Raw genomic sequence first — 16,960 nt, 5'->3', positions numbered from 1 at the left:
AAAAAACCGTAGAAATCCAAACTAAAAAAATCATTGAAATCATTCAGCATATCACTTAATTCCAAGCTACCTCTAAGCTTTACTCACTTCCCCCTTTCAAATCCCTTCTCTGAGAAATAACTATTATATAAAAAGGTACATGCTTTTGGACTTACCTCTGTGATTATCCCCGTCTCCAAAAGAGCTGCAACCACATAAGCTGTTAGAGATATCTTGCCATGGATCCCTCCCTGTCAATGACACCATATAATAGGTATAGCCAAATATATAATCCTGGACATTCTCGAAAAACTTTTCTCTTCATCTGTTTACCTAAAATATGTTGTAACAGATCCATTACCAAGGTCATTATTAGGTATCTTCATATCAATTGTGGTTCTGTCTTTGTGTTTTTAAGATATTACAGCAATGGATGGATGGATGGATGGATGGATGGATGGATGGATGGATGGATGGATGGATGGATGGATGGATGGATGGATGGATGGATGGATGGACGGATGGACGAACAGAAACAATGTTTCCCATTAATAACTGCTAAAATGTTGCTAAAATGTTTTTTTTCTTTAGTTAGTTAATTTGCCACATTTGTAAAGAAACTGAATTTGCGGTTTAAACAGCAGAGTTGAGCCCATAAGAGCCTGCCAAACAGCTTATTTGTATCTTTATTTAAGCTTCTGTTACACTAAGTCAGGAGAATCTGGTGCCTTATTAACAGGAACAGTTAGCATAGGCTATGCTAGAGCAGTCAGATGGCTGGAGCTTCAATCATGCCATTGATGAATTATGTTAGTGCGACTCCTGTCATTGGGTGACTTTAAGCTGTTGTTTCTTCAAACCTAAGTTGCCCCATTGTTTGGAGTGAGCCTAAGTTGCACACATCAGTGGCAACCCAAATGGACAGCTCAACAAGAGGACACAAGGTTACCTCACCCTGTCCAAAGCCAGAGACTAGCCAAGGTTTGTAGGACAATACTACCAGATGGCTGTTCAATTAAATTAAATTCAGTTTATTTTTATAGTGCCAATTCAAAACACGTCATCTCTAGGAGCTATACAATTCAACCATTCATACAGTCAAATTGGTTCAAAGTTTTCTATCTCAGGGAAACCAGTTTATTGCATCGACTCATTGACTCGAAGGCAATCCCTCACACCAAGCTTCCTTGTAGCGACAGTAGAGAGGAAAATTTCCCTTTTAACAGGAAGAAACCTCCAGCAGAATCAGGCTCAGTGTGAGCGGCCATCTGCTGAGGCCGACTGGGGTTCAAGGAGACAGAAGCAGACATAAAGAAAGAAGCAGAGATACAAAAAGGCAAATGTCAGGCAGCTCCACAGGCGATCCCGTCCAGGAAACACACAGCCAGGCAGACAAACTCTGAGCCCGCCCCCACGTCAGAGGACGAAGAGAGCACATCAGGCCAGTCAGGTCAGGTAGAGAAGGCAAAAGTGCTTTAAACATAATCAAACATAGACCTACCTGCAGGTCTTTGTTGAGAATGCGTCCCATTGCAGGAAAGGAACCATCCTCTCGCTGATGTTTGATGAGCCAAGACTTAGCTGCATGAAGCTCTTCAGGGTCAATAAAGATAAACCCCCGAGACTGAGCAAAAGACTTCAGAACAAACGCTGTTAACCTAGAGGAAAGATGGATGGGGTTGAAAGTTCAGGTAGGAGGAAGAAAAATGAAAACCCTTAAGGGTACTTTAAAGCATGTCCAAATAAACATCTGTAATCAAGTATCACCCTTTGCAAGACAACAACTGGATTTAGCAATGTTTTTAACAAGCCACACGTTTTCAATTCGTCATCAGAGGAAAGGAATGTATAGATAATATGATGAAAAGGAACAAAGAAAAAAGGAATGACGAGGGGAGCAGAACAGCAGATGGGCGCAGCACAGTTTGATCACTGCAACCGGATGCGACAGCTGGGCTCTTGAGAATGTGAAACTTAACATGAGACAATAGGGAAAGTTTATGATACGGAGTAAAATATTTGCACAAAAAAAAAAAATCATCCCTGAACTTACAAAAACACCGACCCTAGGCTTAAAGTCAGCCCAGGTGTGCTAATGAAAGTTTATGAGCCACGGTTTTAGTGGGCTACAGTTGAGAAGAGTCAGTGAAGGACAGCCAAGGTCAGTCGTGGGTACATGACTGAGCTCATGAATACACATAAACAACAGACCTCCTGGTCGTGAGTGGAAGCTGCTTTCTTTGGCCAATAACTGATGTGACAGCAAGTCTTCCATTACAGCAACCCTGACCAGAGTTGGTTAGCTTTAGGTGAGGTAAGCTGTTTACTAAGCAAAGAAAGACAAATGAGATGGAAAGGAAGGGAAACACAAACAGATCACACATTACTTTCCTAACGCAGCCCATAAGTGAGGTCATAGTCCGAGAAAATAGCAACATGGGAATAAGTAGGAAAAAAGAATGGTACGTACTCTCATAAACCAAAACATAAAACCTTTCCTGAATGGAAGTAGATTATTCCACTCATGAGACAAAACTGATGCCACAGCACTGGTGCTCAGGCTTTAAAATTCCACCCTCAGGGAAAAGTTCTGGAAAGTGCAAATGCGAAGTGGTTTGGGAAAGGAAGGAACCACAAAGGAAGCTGACTTCCACTACTTAACCCCCCAGGTTGAGTACCTGATTTTCCCCATCCCCTTTCTATTCTACTATTTTCTTCTTTGCTACTAGCAAATTGGTCTTCTACAGCTTTGCCCTCTTTTGAAAAGAGGCTTTATGATAAAGGCAAATTGGATGAGCTTTTATTTTGAAAGTTTTAATTTGGACTTAAAACCTTCAAGACTCTCTCTGGATGACAATTTCTGGAAATACTTGATTTACCAAACAGATTGTGAACTAAGCAGTAGAGTAAACAGTTGGTATTTAGCAACCTTATGTCATTGTCATTGCTTGATGTCATTTTCCATTTGAAAGACTAATTTGTATCCGAACTTTAACTTAAAGCAATCTTTCGACATACAGTATCAGTATTTTGATCTATTTTGTGAAGTGCAAAACTTAGTCCTGCAGCAAAATACCCTTACAGTATGAATATTATCATGGCTGCTGATTTGCTTCTCCAAATATATCAAAGGTCATCATAGTAAAACAGATAAATCTTTTCAGGACCACAGGAGTCAAAGTGTATTTCACAAAAGTAATTTTTTTTTCCAGTTTGTTTCTCTAAGAAACGTTCTTCTCTTTTAGTGGACTTTCTTGTCAGTACATGGTTTGGCTTGCTGCGGATAATGACAAAATATAGTGGCTTTATACTTGCATATAATTGTTTGACAAGAAGGACATTTCATATTCCTGCAGCGATGTATAAATACACTACTCAAAATAACAAAAAAAAAGTAATAGTAATAGTAAAAATATCTTAACATAAGAATATCTTTTACCCTGGTAAAAGTAAAAGTCACTACTAAAAAGCTAGTCAAGAAAAATTTAGAGAATTGTTAATAATATTTGCAAAGATAAACGTACTAAGTATATTTGTACATAACAAGAAGCAGCAAAAAATGTAGTCACTTTACTTCACTAAAAACAGTTGAGGTAGAATTTGTTGAAAACCTGCTTTAACCCTAAAAAAACATGATGTTCAAACTGTGCTGTCCATAGAAACACAAAAGCCATAGTGTAGAATGACATGCATCCACAACTCTGCTGTCTCCCTGAGAAAACTAAAAGAGCGCTCTCTAAGAATAAAAACATCTTTGTCCACTCAAAAAAAAAAGAAAACTAAAGTGCATTGTGTCAATCAACACAAAAGAAGTTTATCTAGATTTTACCTCTAAAGTTGCAAAATAGTTTAGCAGTGACTTGGGTTTATCAGCTTTTAGGGCAATAAGTAGGGTGAAATGTAGCACTATAAACAACTTCCTCTTTCCCCTAGAGGAATAAAGGAAAATGGTATTTGTTTTTAAATAGACATACTGCAAACATTTTTTGCAAACAATAATGTGTTGCATTATCACCACCAACCAGCCCAACGTGGACAAAAAGGGCAAAGTTCTCCTATTTAATATGTTAATTCCACATAAACAAATTCTTTAATCATAAATGATGGTCATATTTTAATTTGCAACAAGTAACCATGCCTCAGACTTCAAGTAAAGAAGTAAAGTACAATTTTTATATTTCTAATGCAACGAAATAAAAGTTAAAGTCTCAGTTTAAAAAAACAGTAAAGTACAGATGTTCAAAAGATTTACTTGAATACTGTAACAGACTAAATGTACTTGGGTTATGTACACCTCTGTCATTTGGAAATTGCATTCAGGGGTAAAAAAAAAACAGGGTGAGGTCCTTAATTCTCTTTGTGAAATCTTAGTTGATTGCAGTTGAAATTCACTCATGATTTCCAAAAAAAGCTGTTCCTTGAGGCATTACCTCAAAATACATCCATTCGAGTGCCTTTATCAAAACGCCATGAAATAATATTTTAGCAAAAGTAGATAGCCCCCTTTTTTGGTGTTAAACTTTTGAGACGGTACGCCCAGGACAGCTCGCCAGTCCAATCACATTGCAACACAGAGACAAACAGGACAAACAACCATTCTCCCACACACTGACACCTAAGGAAAATTTAGAGAAGCCAATTAACCGACCAGTCATGTTTTTGGACTGTGGGAGGAATCCGGAGTATCCGGAGAGAACCCACGATGCACAGGTAGAACATGCAAACTCCATGCAGAGAGACCCTGTGCCGGGAATCGAATCTGCAACCCTGTTGCTTTAAGGCAGCAGTTCTACCCACTGCACCACTGAGCAGCCCTAATACAGCAACCATCGAAGTGAAAACTTTCAGACAGACAGACAGACAGACAGACAGACAGACAGACAGACAGACAGACAGACAGACAGATAGATAGATAGATAGACAGATAGATAGATAGATAGATAGATAGATAGATAGATAGATAGATAGATAGATAATCCTTACAATTATGATACAAAAACAAAACAGAGCTCTTTCCTCTATTTTAAGAGTTCTCCTACTGCCAGTCATTTAGGTTTAGGATTAGTTTGTGAACTTCTAAAAGCCCTGGCATGGAAGTTGCTACCAGCTGCTGTCATTTATTCTGAATTACTATATTCCATCAATTTCCCCTGTGAAATGTTTTTTAAATGTTGGGACACTTTAACACAACATTACAGCGGACAATTAAGGCCTGCTCCACACAGGAACTCTGGAACAACTACAAAAGCCCGGCTTCATTTGGAGGTTAATGTGTTGCCGATTGATTTATAAAGTGCCTGTTGCAGAATTACTCATACTTCACCATTCATGTAGTGCCCACAAAACCACAGTTGTTGCCCCGAGCAACAAAAGAAAACCACAAACTACTGTTTGTCACATCCTTAACATGCTCTTGTTCTCATTAAGAATAATAAAATTCTACCGCAACAGTTTAACGTCCACAATTACACCGAGCATAATGAGTCATTAGGAAAAAAATCATAAAATTTACTCTCCACATAAGTGAGAATAAATTCTACTTGCCTCAGGGAGCCAATCATAATGTTTTCTTTAAATCATCTGTCATTTATAAAACTTGCTGTTTTACAGTCTCAGCTCTATTAAACATCACGGTACCCACCTGACCTCATAAATCAACAGGAGGAATGCACAATAAGAACGACACCTTAAATTAGAAGCACAGCAGCTTCACACCGCAGGGGTACATTTCTGCTAAAAAGTTAACTAGCCGTTTCAACATAGAAAACTATTTCATTTACACAAGGAAAATAACTGAATAATAAATTCTACATGAATAATAATACATGAATATCCATTTCCATCAAGTTGAAAAAAATAAATGTATTAAAATTTCTTCTATCTTCTGGGATACCTGTATCCTGGGAAAAGCTGAACAGCTCTGTTGCTGTTAAACATACCTGAAATGTTATGAAGTGTGTAATCACTCACCACATACTGCCTGAGGAATCCCTCTCGCCAAATGCACTATAGGATCCATCCTGCCGTTTATAGGTCAGCTGTCTCTGGTAACCTGTATGACAACCGAAAGCAGATTTACTGTAAAGAACTGTGGTTAAAACAGAAGAAGGAAATGCAATCCAAAATGACTTTCATGCTGCTCAACAATATTAAAATGAGAATAAATACTAGTATTGCCCCGATGCCATTTTTTGGCCCTGATACCGATACTCGATACCTGGCTAAGCAGTATTGGCAGATACCGATACCGCATCGATACCATCTGTTTGAAATTGGTTTGTGTGTGTATATATTAACAACTGCATACTACTTGGATATAACATAGTTGCCATCATGGCTTTGTCAAGCTGTTGCCTACCTTTGTGAAGCAGGAAAAAAGACTAATTCAAAGTAAATCTAGTAGAACTTTTTATTAATTACACCTACATTACACTTTGATTTCTTATTATGAGTCTCACCTACAGAAAATGAATATCCAACATCCTTTGTCTTAGAATATTGCGAAAAAGTTGAATATTGACTTATGGTGTCAAACCCTGAAAATCCAGAGTAAATAACTCAACATCTATAAACAACCTATTCTCATTATGAGTGCGTATGAAATCGTACGAAAAGTTATGCACCGTAATTTACGTATGTACGTTTTGGACGTTTTTTTTTGTCGTATGCACATGCGCATCTGACGCACCATTCACGAATATAGAATCTAAATTACAATTAGCCCTAACCCTGACCCTAACCCTAACCCTAAGATATAAAACAGCAAGCAATGTAATTAGAGACATGAATAAGTGATGATTGCACTGTTTTTCCCAGTTTTACGTCCGTCCGCGGTTCTGCTTTTTTTTTTCTGTCTGCCAGCGCATGCGCACTGATGCTATAAAAGGTCTTTCATTTTGGACAGGAAGGTTACACACAATCAAACTGCTAATTAGTCATCAATGTCTGATGTCAGCCTCTGACACCTCAGGACTATCTGACTGGCTAAATATTTGTTTCTCATAATACAATTGCCAAGTGTTTCTGCACTCCGAACAGAGCTATGTAATACGGAAATAGCTTGCACTGATACTGTGATAATGATGTATTGCAGAAAGAGTCCTTTGCATCCTCCCTAAGGAGGGTAAGCCGCAAGAAATCCTTGCTTGTCTAGAGAGTGTTGTACCCAATCCTAGTTATAGAGTATTGACTGGAAGGAAAAAAGCTTGGGAGGCAATGGTGCACCAGCAATATCCATTCATTAGATGCAGCTTCACAAAGAGTGGCTAGAGGATATAGTGGAAACATCAAGAGCCATTAAGAACAGAAAATTCCAACATGTAGACTAGAAGTATTGCATTCCTTTTGTAATCTTGAACTGCAGATGTTGTTAGAAGCATCTTACCTAGACTAAAGTAAAAAAATAAGAAATTTTATGCTCAGCGGTCTAAAATCGTTTTTTTTAATTAAAGTCTCTATTTCATTTGGCAATTGAGTGGAAGGGTACAGAGGGAAGTTAAAGCTTTTCCCTTTGGCTTCTGCTGCTGCGGATAATAAGGTACAGCAGAGCCAACAGTGTGACTGTAATAATCAACGTCATGACAGGAAATGACACCTAGAAATGTGTCTCTATGAAATGATTAAAAGACTTGATTTTTGACTAAAGTATGCTGAAGCAGAGAGAAAAGCACCTTGAGGACTTAATTAAGAAAACCTGATATAGAGGCTTCACATTTTTAAAATTATTACTAAAAATACTGATCCTTTTCACTATATTCCACATACTTAAAAACCTGTAATATACAACTAGCTTGCAATTCCTTTCAATTAGCAATAACTCACAGCGTAGGACGGAAAACGACTGACTTACCTGTAAAAAAATTACCTGTAAATCAATTTTTTGTTTAGTAGTTTTAAAGAGGTTCTTACCAGCCTGATTTCAAAAAGTATTTGAAAAGTGTAAAAGGGAGCTAAAATTGCTGTTTTGCTATAAAAATACAGTCTAACAGTTGAAGCCTTGCCCCCTGTTCTTTACCTTGAAGCAGATAGTCTGTGGCTTCAGTTTCAACCTCTGGACTCAGCTGCCCGGTCTTCTGAAGGTATTTCAGAACAAAGACATTTGGTGCAAAGTGAATCATGTTCTGCTCTCCACACCCAAAGGGTAGCCTCAGCAGCTTATCCAGGTTGTTTAGAGTTGGTCCCATTACATCCCCTGTTATAGGAATACAGACATGCATACAAATAGGTTTTTGTTTCTTACAATAGGAAAGGAGCCGTATTTCAGAACCAGTAAAATTAAGAGGTCCCAAGATATTGTAATAAGCAATGCACCTTGTAAAAGTATTCACAGCCCATGTTTTTGGCGTGTGTTTTGTGCGTGCTGAGACTTACAAACCAGTGCATCACATAGGTGAAATAGAAATTAAACAATGTTTTAAAAATTATTCAAAAACAGTCGAGGTAATTTCCATTCAGGCCGCAATACTGTCTGAAACCCTTAAATAAAAAAAAAAACAACAACCCAGACATGGGGCTGAATTTAAATGTCTGGATTTCTGAGAATGTTTAAAAGCCCTTTACCATCCACATGTGGAAGGAAGCTCTCAATTTAAGGAATGCAATCCTAACAAAACACAGTAAAATTGTGACAATTTTTTAGGTGTGTGAATACTTTTGAAAAACCTCCAACTATTAACTAACATACCGATCATATATGCAGTGGCCCTTTCCGATCCAGGCACCATATTGCTCGGCACACCAAGAGTGAAGGCCTCATTGTGGTCGTCATCAGAGTCTTCCTTCCTCCAGATTTTAAACTCTCCTACAGAGCCCCACCCAGTTGAGAACCCAATGTGTTGCACCTACAGTAGAAGGAATATAAAATACATAAACATATTTAAGAATTTTCACAAGCACAAAATAACAACAATTTCAAAATAATCCCCAAAAAAAGTCAAACCTGTCCTGGGATTTGGCCTGCCCACTCTAAAATGATAGATTCGTTGGATGAATGTAAACCATGCCCCACCTAGAGATGAAACAATGCAGTAAAATTAAAGTAAAACATTTATTGATACTGCTTTGAGTATTTAGCAAAACTTCTTATCAGTCAAAAACACTTTACAGTACAAGAGATCTGCTTAAGGATAACAAATGATAATTAAAGGGATTATTACAAACCTTCGGTGATACCACTAGGAGTAACATAGATATTTGATAGCATAAGGAAGGCTATAAATCACAAAATGTAATTTCATTATCCTACAGAACCAAAACACATGCAACAGTAATTGGACCCTAAAATTATGCTATTTTCAAAGAAGATAAATATGGAAGAATTTTAATTAGGACCTTTGCTGAATGACAAGCTAATATTGGGGCTAGGGAAAAAGAACCATATATTGTTATTACCAGACAAACATTTATGGTGTCACACCACATTGTTCTAATTTCTCCATAAATAATATAAAGACATATTGTTTCTCCTACCTTTATCACACCTCCTTTCCAACTGATCCAAAAACTTCGGAACTCATTCCAGGACAGCAGCCCTGGTGTGGAAACGCTGACCAGGGGGTCCCCCATTTTTCCTAAAGATATCCAGGAGCGTGTATTCTGCTTCCCACCGAGTACAATCTCAAACATCTCTGCACTGTCATGTGGACTGGCAGAGAGGGCAATGTGGGCATCATTGTGTGTCTTCACAGCCACATCAAACTGCTTCATCTTGGATGGCTTTTTGACATACTGATACTCGTACTTATTAGGGGTTGAAATGTGAATTCTCTCTACAAGTCAAAATACAAAACAGATTTTTACCTTAGAGAACTTTGAACATGCATTTTGAATTCTTAATAATTATATTTCAAGAAAATAATTAATATTTTTAGAGGAACTATCATGCATTTATTTCTTGAACATTTTTTTTTTCTTAGTAATGATAATTGAATCATATTTGCTCTTACCATTTGGACAGAAGAAAACACTGTAGGTGTACTCTCTTGATAGCCCTTCCGGCTACAAGCAGATTATTAGTCAAAGAAAAAGAAAGACATACAGTTTACGATTAAAATTTAGATATACATAGAAATAATTGACAATAACATTTTAAAACTAAAGTTTGCTCTGTTACCTCGACCAGAACAGTCCTGCGAACGTAGTCTAGACCAGTGGGGATTCTCTTTTCATCTGCATGATTACTAGTCTTGCCTGTCACTCCTCCATCTGAACAGCAACTTGATGAACTGTAGGCAATGGCTCGGGCTTTTGGGACAGTGCAAAAAGACGATCATAATTATCAACCCCAATGTTTTCTGATTTTATCAATTTACTCGAAACATGTCTATTGTAATCATCCTAAAATATTTTCTTTTAAACAAACAGAGAACTTTTTTTTTTTGCACCCGTTCCAGAAATGCACTTTAACTGCTACAATTCAGCCACTTTTGTTTACACAAAATTATAATTTTAGAATACCAGAGACTCCAAGTGAATAGAAAGTGCCTATATAAGCAAAATATCTTAACCAAAAGTAGAGTATAACCCAGGCCTAAGAATAGAAATAGAAAAGAATAGAATAGAATAGAAAATCCCTTTATTGTTCCACAATGGGGAAATTGTGATGTTACAGCAGCAGCCAAAGGTTATAACAAAAGTCGTCACCCAAATGTGGACCTTAGGAAAGTCTATAAAAATAACAGAATAAGGGACAGTGAGTTAAGAAAATAAACAAATAACAAAAAAAAAATTGCAAAAATAAAGTTAAAAAATGATATTAAGTCAATGAGCTTCCTAGGATCAAAAGAACTTTACAGCAGACATTCATAGTTTCAAAGTAAAAAATGAAACTCGGCAATGAACCATCAAAGAGACTGCCCAGCAAAAAGTAGAAACCAACCACTAAAATAAGGGAAGCTAATTTAGGAAACTTTTTATTAATGTTTCCAGACACATTAAGACCATGATTTACAAAAGAAAAAAATGGGGTGTATAAAAACACATGCAAACCTACCTGACAGGGTGCACAAAGCTGATCCAGTAACCAACTGCAGCCAGAATTGCGTCTATGATTATTGAAACATGGACTATACTGGGATGACATGCAAACGTAAATACTTAATACCTGTAATGCAATATCTCAGACCTAAAGCAGACTGAGGGTGCAGTTTTTGGATATACATCTATCCCATGTAAAAGTCCCATTCAAACTCACATACAAATATTTTTGTGATCTATGAGGCAAGAAGGAGGCAAAGGTACAAAGATAGCATAGGCGGATCCAGGTCAGAGGGTAATAAACATGCCTAGTTCTCCTTGATCCTGTTCTATTAAACAGCTGATTAGCCCTCAAGTTTGTAGTGTGGATCTGGAAATGTAAATGGATTCAGTTTCTATACAGGCTTTTTACTTTCCGGACTTGGATTATCCAACTATGAATGACTGACAGGGGGGAAAAAGCAATAAAGGACAGTCAGAAATTATAATAGTAGACAACTATAGACCTTGTTTCTGCTTTGGGAAAAACTCCTGGCATCAATACATTTTCTTGTGTCTGGTTAGATTATTTTAGTACACCTGTGGAGTCAGTCGAGTCTCCCAGAGGAGTGTTTGGGGTGTGCTGTAAAGCAATGTCAGATTCATCATTCATAGAGGTGGGGGGCCATGTGGAGTGTTGCCTCACCTTTTATTTGTCTGTGTACTTCTAGTCATAATCATTCGATGCAATCAAATATATTCAGTTTTATATTCTTGTACCAGCAGTGTTTATCCAAATACCTAAAAAACACAGTAACTTCCAGCCGCTACAAAAAATAAAGCAAAATCCCCTAGCAATAGTCCACAATGAGGCGGCTCTCTATTAGTAAACCTGGCAGTGGTAACCACCCTTATGCAGCGTCCTGACACTCAGAACGACTAAAACAATATATTAGGAGTGGCAACCACAATGCTGATGATTTGGCTGCACAGATGACATTTTAAGGTGTACTTTCTTGCTTTAAAACATCTACTTTTTCTCAGTTATTACAGCAAATAAAGCCAAGCCACTCTCTTTTTTACAAATGCCACTGTACAAGAGACTCATTACACAGTATTCTGTGATTCATCATATATTGTGATCCAAGGGGGTAGGGTTGTAGACTTTCCTTACCAGTCTTCTGTCTAGTCAACATAACTACACAGGACTCATACCTAAACCTAAAGAACTTTATGGTGAACTACATTGTAAGCCCCTTTGTATCAAAGAATATGATCCATACTGACAAGGGAAAACAACAGGATAGCTTTTTCCAACGCAGGCCTGAGGCACACTTTGCTTGACCCATGTCAACAGCATTAGCGTCTGTCTTTAATGTGCACAAACGTCCAGTTGAAGCATTGGGACAACTTTTTGGTGATCAAAACGTGTTTGGCCTAAATTGAGCAATATAATAGGCAATGCTGATTTGAGAACTGTTCCTCTGGTACTGCCAATATCTCTGGTTTTAAACTCTCCACTGATGTCCAGTGGATTGAATAATTCAAGAGTTCTAAGAATGCCATACCCATATGTTTAACAGGAAAGAACTTCCCATTTCCTGCACTGTCTGTTTTTATAGGAACATAGTGTAAACATCTTTTAGTAATGTTTTCTTCGGAGACAAAATGACTCCTGTTATTGAATCTGAGACCAAGGCAGTTTCATGAAACTTAAGTACAAAAATTAGATTCACTCCAATGGTGAGGTAGGGAAACTGGCAAACTGTCATATGATGGAGGATGGCTTGCCCTCATTTAGAGGTAATGGTCTCCTTGGAGTGTTATAAATAGGTAGGACCCTGTACTTCTGTGCTTCTGTGTCGCCTTAGGTTTTAGTGCCTGGATTGGTGTTATTTTCAACAGCACCCCTGAACAGCTGACGAGAATCCTCACAAAGATACTTCTTTTGGACCATGGGACTGTCAAGGCTAGTGATTTGCTGTCCATACCCGATAATGCTCTACAGCTGCAGATTAAGTTGTTCCTCAACCTCACATGATGGTCTTCATGAAGGGTATGGACCACTTACCTTATGCTGCTTTTTTGGGAATGAATCAGGATCCTAAAGGGCTGTAGACTTCTTTTTCAGGATTTATTTTATTTTGACTTGGTCTCTGATAACAAAAAAAGGTTTGTTCTTTTACCTTCAACAAGGCAGTTCTGTAAACACAGTATATGCTAGCTGGGACCATCCTCTTGTCCTGCATAATTACTACTCTTGGCTGTTAGTCCATGTGTACAGCAATTTGGTGAACTGTAGTTCCTAGTTTGAGGTATTAAAGTTGTCCAATATGGATTGATGCCGGCCTTAAATAAGCACCATTTAAGAGCAGCTGAGACTGTCTCACTTTGACTACACAGCACAGGCATGAAATTCTCTCTTCAAATGCACATGTCATACTTAATCTAAACTACAAAGACATACAACACCTCTGAGAAATTATTTCAGAAGCCAAAACAAATACAACAATACACAGAACAGGCCATATCCCTAATTATCTGGGGAGAGTAGTAGGGTCAAACATTTCTGTAGATGGACACCCAGTTCTCTTCATGTTGAGGACATTGGCATGTGGCACAGTGCCAGGCAGAGCTTCTTTGTATGTGTGTAGTGAAAAGGAAACACAGGAGACAGGGGAACTATGAGTGGGCCCATGGGGGGCCCATTGACTGCTTGTGACCTGAAAACTCATCAACATGCCACTGAGTGTCATAGTGCAGCTCTGGTTACTCTCCCTCACTGCCGGTTGACTTTGTTTTCACATGCGCTCAGGAGGGGGTTGCTTGTAACCTGTGTGGGTGACCGGATCACACACAGCGCAGCCCCTTGGCCCACAGTCCTTAGTCAAAGGCTGCCTTTTTTATCGGTACTCACACTTTGGGCACCTGTTGATAAGCTGATTATGATATGTAATCGTGAATAATCTGATTTACATGATCAGAAATGTCGATCTGATGCTGTGCCAACATCTGTCAAGAACTAAGAGCTTACTTAATACTGCAAGGAAGTATGGATATTTTCAGTATGGAAAAGTTAATCTGACCTTATCAAGTAACTATATGCATCTTTGATATAGTACACACATTTAATTATCACAAACTTTACAAGAGTCTACCAGATATATTTCCATTGCTCGGCTGGGAGTACCTGTGATGTTTGCAGATCCCAGTTCAGTGAAAGACAACACAATAGATATTGGAATAGCCTCTCCAGGAGCCACACGTTTCTTTCTGGTAAGATGGTGCTTTCCAGGATGGCCAATAAATTTGATGCCTTTTGGGACTGACACTTTTACATGTACCTAAGAGAGAAAAAGACAAATAAGCACTACTTGACCTCTTATGGCAAAAAATGATATCATCTTAGTTTGATCTCCCCCATATTGCGTGTTTCCCCAAACCATCAAGTTTTTTTGTTTTTTTTAAATCACATTAAGTCAAGCCCATTTTCATGCTGCTTGACTTAAGGCCTCTCAGCCTTCCTGAAGGATTTAAGGGTGCTTGTCGTCCAGTTTTCACAGGGTGTGGTAAAGCAAGCAGGGTCTTTTAACCTTTCTTTATCTGCATGCCACGAGTCATAAATAACTGAGAAGCATGGGAATCACATGTTGCAGGGGTGGACATCAAAGAAGGGTGATTCTGGTTTGTATATCCACCAAACATGACATCAGGGCAGCACACGCACAGATCATTTAACAGGCTCATCTGCACAAATCATGATGTCATGTGAATGGAGCGCAGGATGGACCCATTTAAGGCCAGGAAGGAGCTTGAACAGCTCTTCAAAGGGAGAGCTACAAACTATTTTGGAGCCAAAATCACATCTTGGCATTTTAAAATCCTAAGGAATTTCAAATACCTCTTCTGAAATATTTATCTGCTATGGAATGGAGCTCATCAGTTTGTTGGTTTTTGTGCTTGCTTTCTTATTTTACTTTCCTTTTATCAAGGAAGACTTGATAAGGGAGCAATTAAAATGTTGAGTAATTTCTTTGAAATCTAATTTAGTTGGTTTAATAATAGATTAGTAGATTAATAGATAGATTTTTTAATTGTGCATCCCCTTATGCAGGAGCTGTATCTGCCTTTCTTCTGATTAGAGACTCAGTTTCCTGCTTATTTAATATGAAATAGCTTGTTTATATTAAAAAGGCAAATGTTATTTCTAAATATACAGCCAGCAACTGATTTAATTTTTTTTCTACCAGTGCTACTTTGTATAGTATTAGCTTTTACCTCCTCTCTTTGACATGCAATTGAAACAATAACAGCCATTTTCTAACCTGATTTCTAAAGTTGATATTTCAATAAAACATTTCTTTGTTGTGTATAAGTGCATTCCAACTATCTAGATATTTTCATAAATGTTGAAATACATTAAAGGTCCACTTTGCATGCACACGGTGTGTACATGCTTTTTGGTATAAAACATTAGAAAAAAAACTTACATAATAATAAGTTGAAATAATAGTTTATTTTTTAATAAGTTGAAATCTTTGATGGAGCTACTTTTGACTGGGAGTAAAGAGTACCACAGAGAAAACACACTAACTTTTTTTAAGTGAATCGTTTACTACTCGATACTTTTAACTACTTTTAACTACTTCGGGATCTCTTACTTTCTAATTAAAAGCAGTTGATGTTGAGGTGTGGTGGACCTAATGGCACAGTTTAGGTTCTTATCATACATATTTTCTGAGTTCCCTGTTTGGAAAAACTAAACGAATGAGCCGTTAGGGAAAAAATTCATAAATGGAGGACGATCCACTCTGCTTTTACCTACCTAAAAAAAGATATATTGGCATAATTCTGGTTGCATTATGTGAAAGCCAATCAGCATTGTGTGCTGTGCAAAAGTGTCTAATTAAGAACCATCAATCTTTACCTCAGAACAAGTGGGAAGGTAGTTGTAAACCGTAAGAGGTACTTTGGTCTGCTCCCCTCGGATTAAACTGTAAGGCAGCGTGAAGTCGACGAAGAAGGGCTTAAAGGTCCGAAGCTCTATCCTCTCTGCCAAACCCAGACCCTTCTTCTCGGAGAGTCCAACAGCTTCGGTGACCCATGTGGTGATTGAATCAGGGACATCCAACTGGAGGATAGCCTCCCCAGTTTCAGAGCTGCAAAAGACCCAAGGAGAAACAGTTCAACAACATGAAATTGTAACATTTTAAAATTATTAATGAAGTCAGTTAACACGGGCAATGAAAAGCCACATTTGATTGATAACAGTGCATTTAATTGGACATTTTTACATTGCTAACACCTGTGTCAACACTAACATCTCCACAAATGTAACTACAGCAAACATTTCAAATCGCATGGTTGTAAGGGACACTTGGATGTTGACCTAATCTGTTCCTCTGACTGGAATAACCTGAGGTAATTCCTGGCAGCATGTATTTCATGTTGGTCTTGGCGAAATCCAATGACATATTTAACTTCAAAAGGCTGCATCACACTCCCGCTTTTGATCAAAATTGGCAAGAATCCAAAAAACAAAAAAAACATTTTTGGAGGATTGAAGTTTACAGGAAATAAGAGAGGAATGCGGTCCACTTTAAAGCTGTGGAAATCCATTGGCCATTTTTATAGATATTAGAAATTTTCTGTAACTGAATACAAAATAAAAAAGGGCCGTGCAGAGCTTAGTCAACTTAAGAAGTTTCTCTAAAAATAAGGAAAATATTCCTCAGGATACAGTGCTGGATTGTATCACATGGAAAAGAATATGGTGTTGCTTATATAGAATTTAGGAGATGGGTCAATGTAACTATACAGAATGAGGCAGGATTTATAGAGCAAGTACTGACTGTAAAAAAAACCCTTTTAGCAAAATCCGATTCCACACTGATAGGTCCCTCTAATTTAAGCCTTTCATGCACAGTGATCACTAAAGTGAACTAAATTACAACTATATCTATGCAACTACTTTGTTGGAATATTGATCTGTTTTACAGTGTGAAATGCATGCTTAGTACACTTCAGT

The 16,960-nt window shown here is 37.9% G+C and overlaps 1 protein-coding gene across 1 annotated transcript in view; it reads right to left on the bottom strand.

The window, feature by feature from the left end:
- Nucleotides 1–16,960, bottom strand: part of cpamd8 (C3 and PZP like alpha-2-macroglobulin domain containing 8) — a 57,572-nt gene that overhangs the window by 18,916 nt on the left and 21,696 nt on the right. The window contains exons 20-30 of the mRNA XM_038301729.1: nt 15,860–16,091; nt 14,123–14,276; nt 10,091–10,221; nt 9,924–9,975; nt 9,448–9,746; nt 8,918–8,986; nt 8,663–8,819; nt 7,994–8,170; nt 5,950–6,031; nt 1,481–1,637; nt 156–230 (exon numbers count right to left, since the gene is read on the bottom strand). Coding sequence (XP_038157657.1) covers nt 156–230; nt 1,481–1,637; nt 5,950–6,031; nt 7,994–8,170; nt 8,663–8,819; nt 8,918–8,986; nt 9,448–9,746; nt 9,924–9,975; nt 10,091–10,221; nt 14,123–14,276; nt 15,860–16,091 — 1,585 coding nt within the window. The remainder of the gene's footprint in view (nt 1–155; nt 231–1,480; nt 1,638–5,949; nt 6,032–7,993; nt 8,171–8,662; nt 8,820–8,917; nt 8,987–9,447; nt 9,747–9,923; nt 9,976–10,090; nt 10,222–14,122; nt 14,277–15,859; nt 16,092–16,960) is intronic.

Source organism: Cyprinodon tularosa, unplaced genomic scaffold (genome assembly GCF_016077235.1).
Source record: "Cyprinodon tularosa strain WSP-4 unplaced genomic scaffold, ASM1607723v1 ctg473, whole genome shotgun sequence".
Lineage (NCBI taxonomy): Eukaryota > Metazoa > Chordata > Actinopteri > Cyprinodontiformes > Cyprinodontidae > Cyprinodon > Cyprinodon tularosa.
The sequence above is the reverse complement of the archived record's forward strand: the minus strand, read 5'-3'. Positions and strand labels throughout refer to the sequence as shown.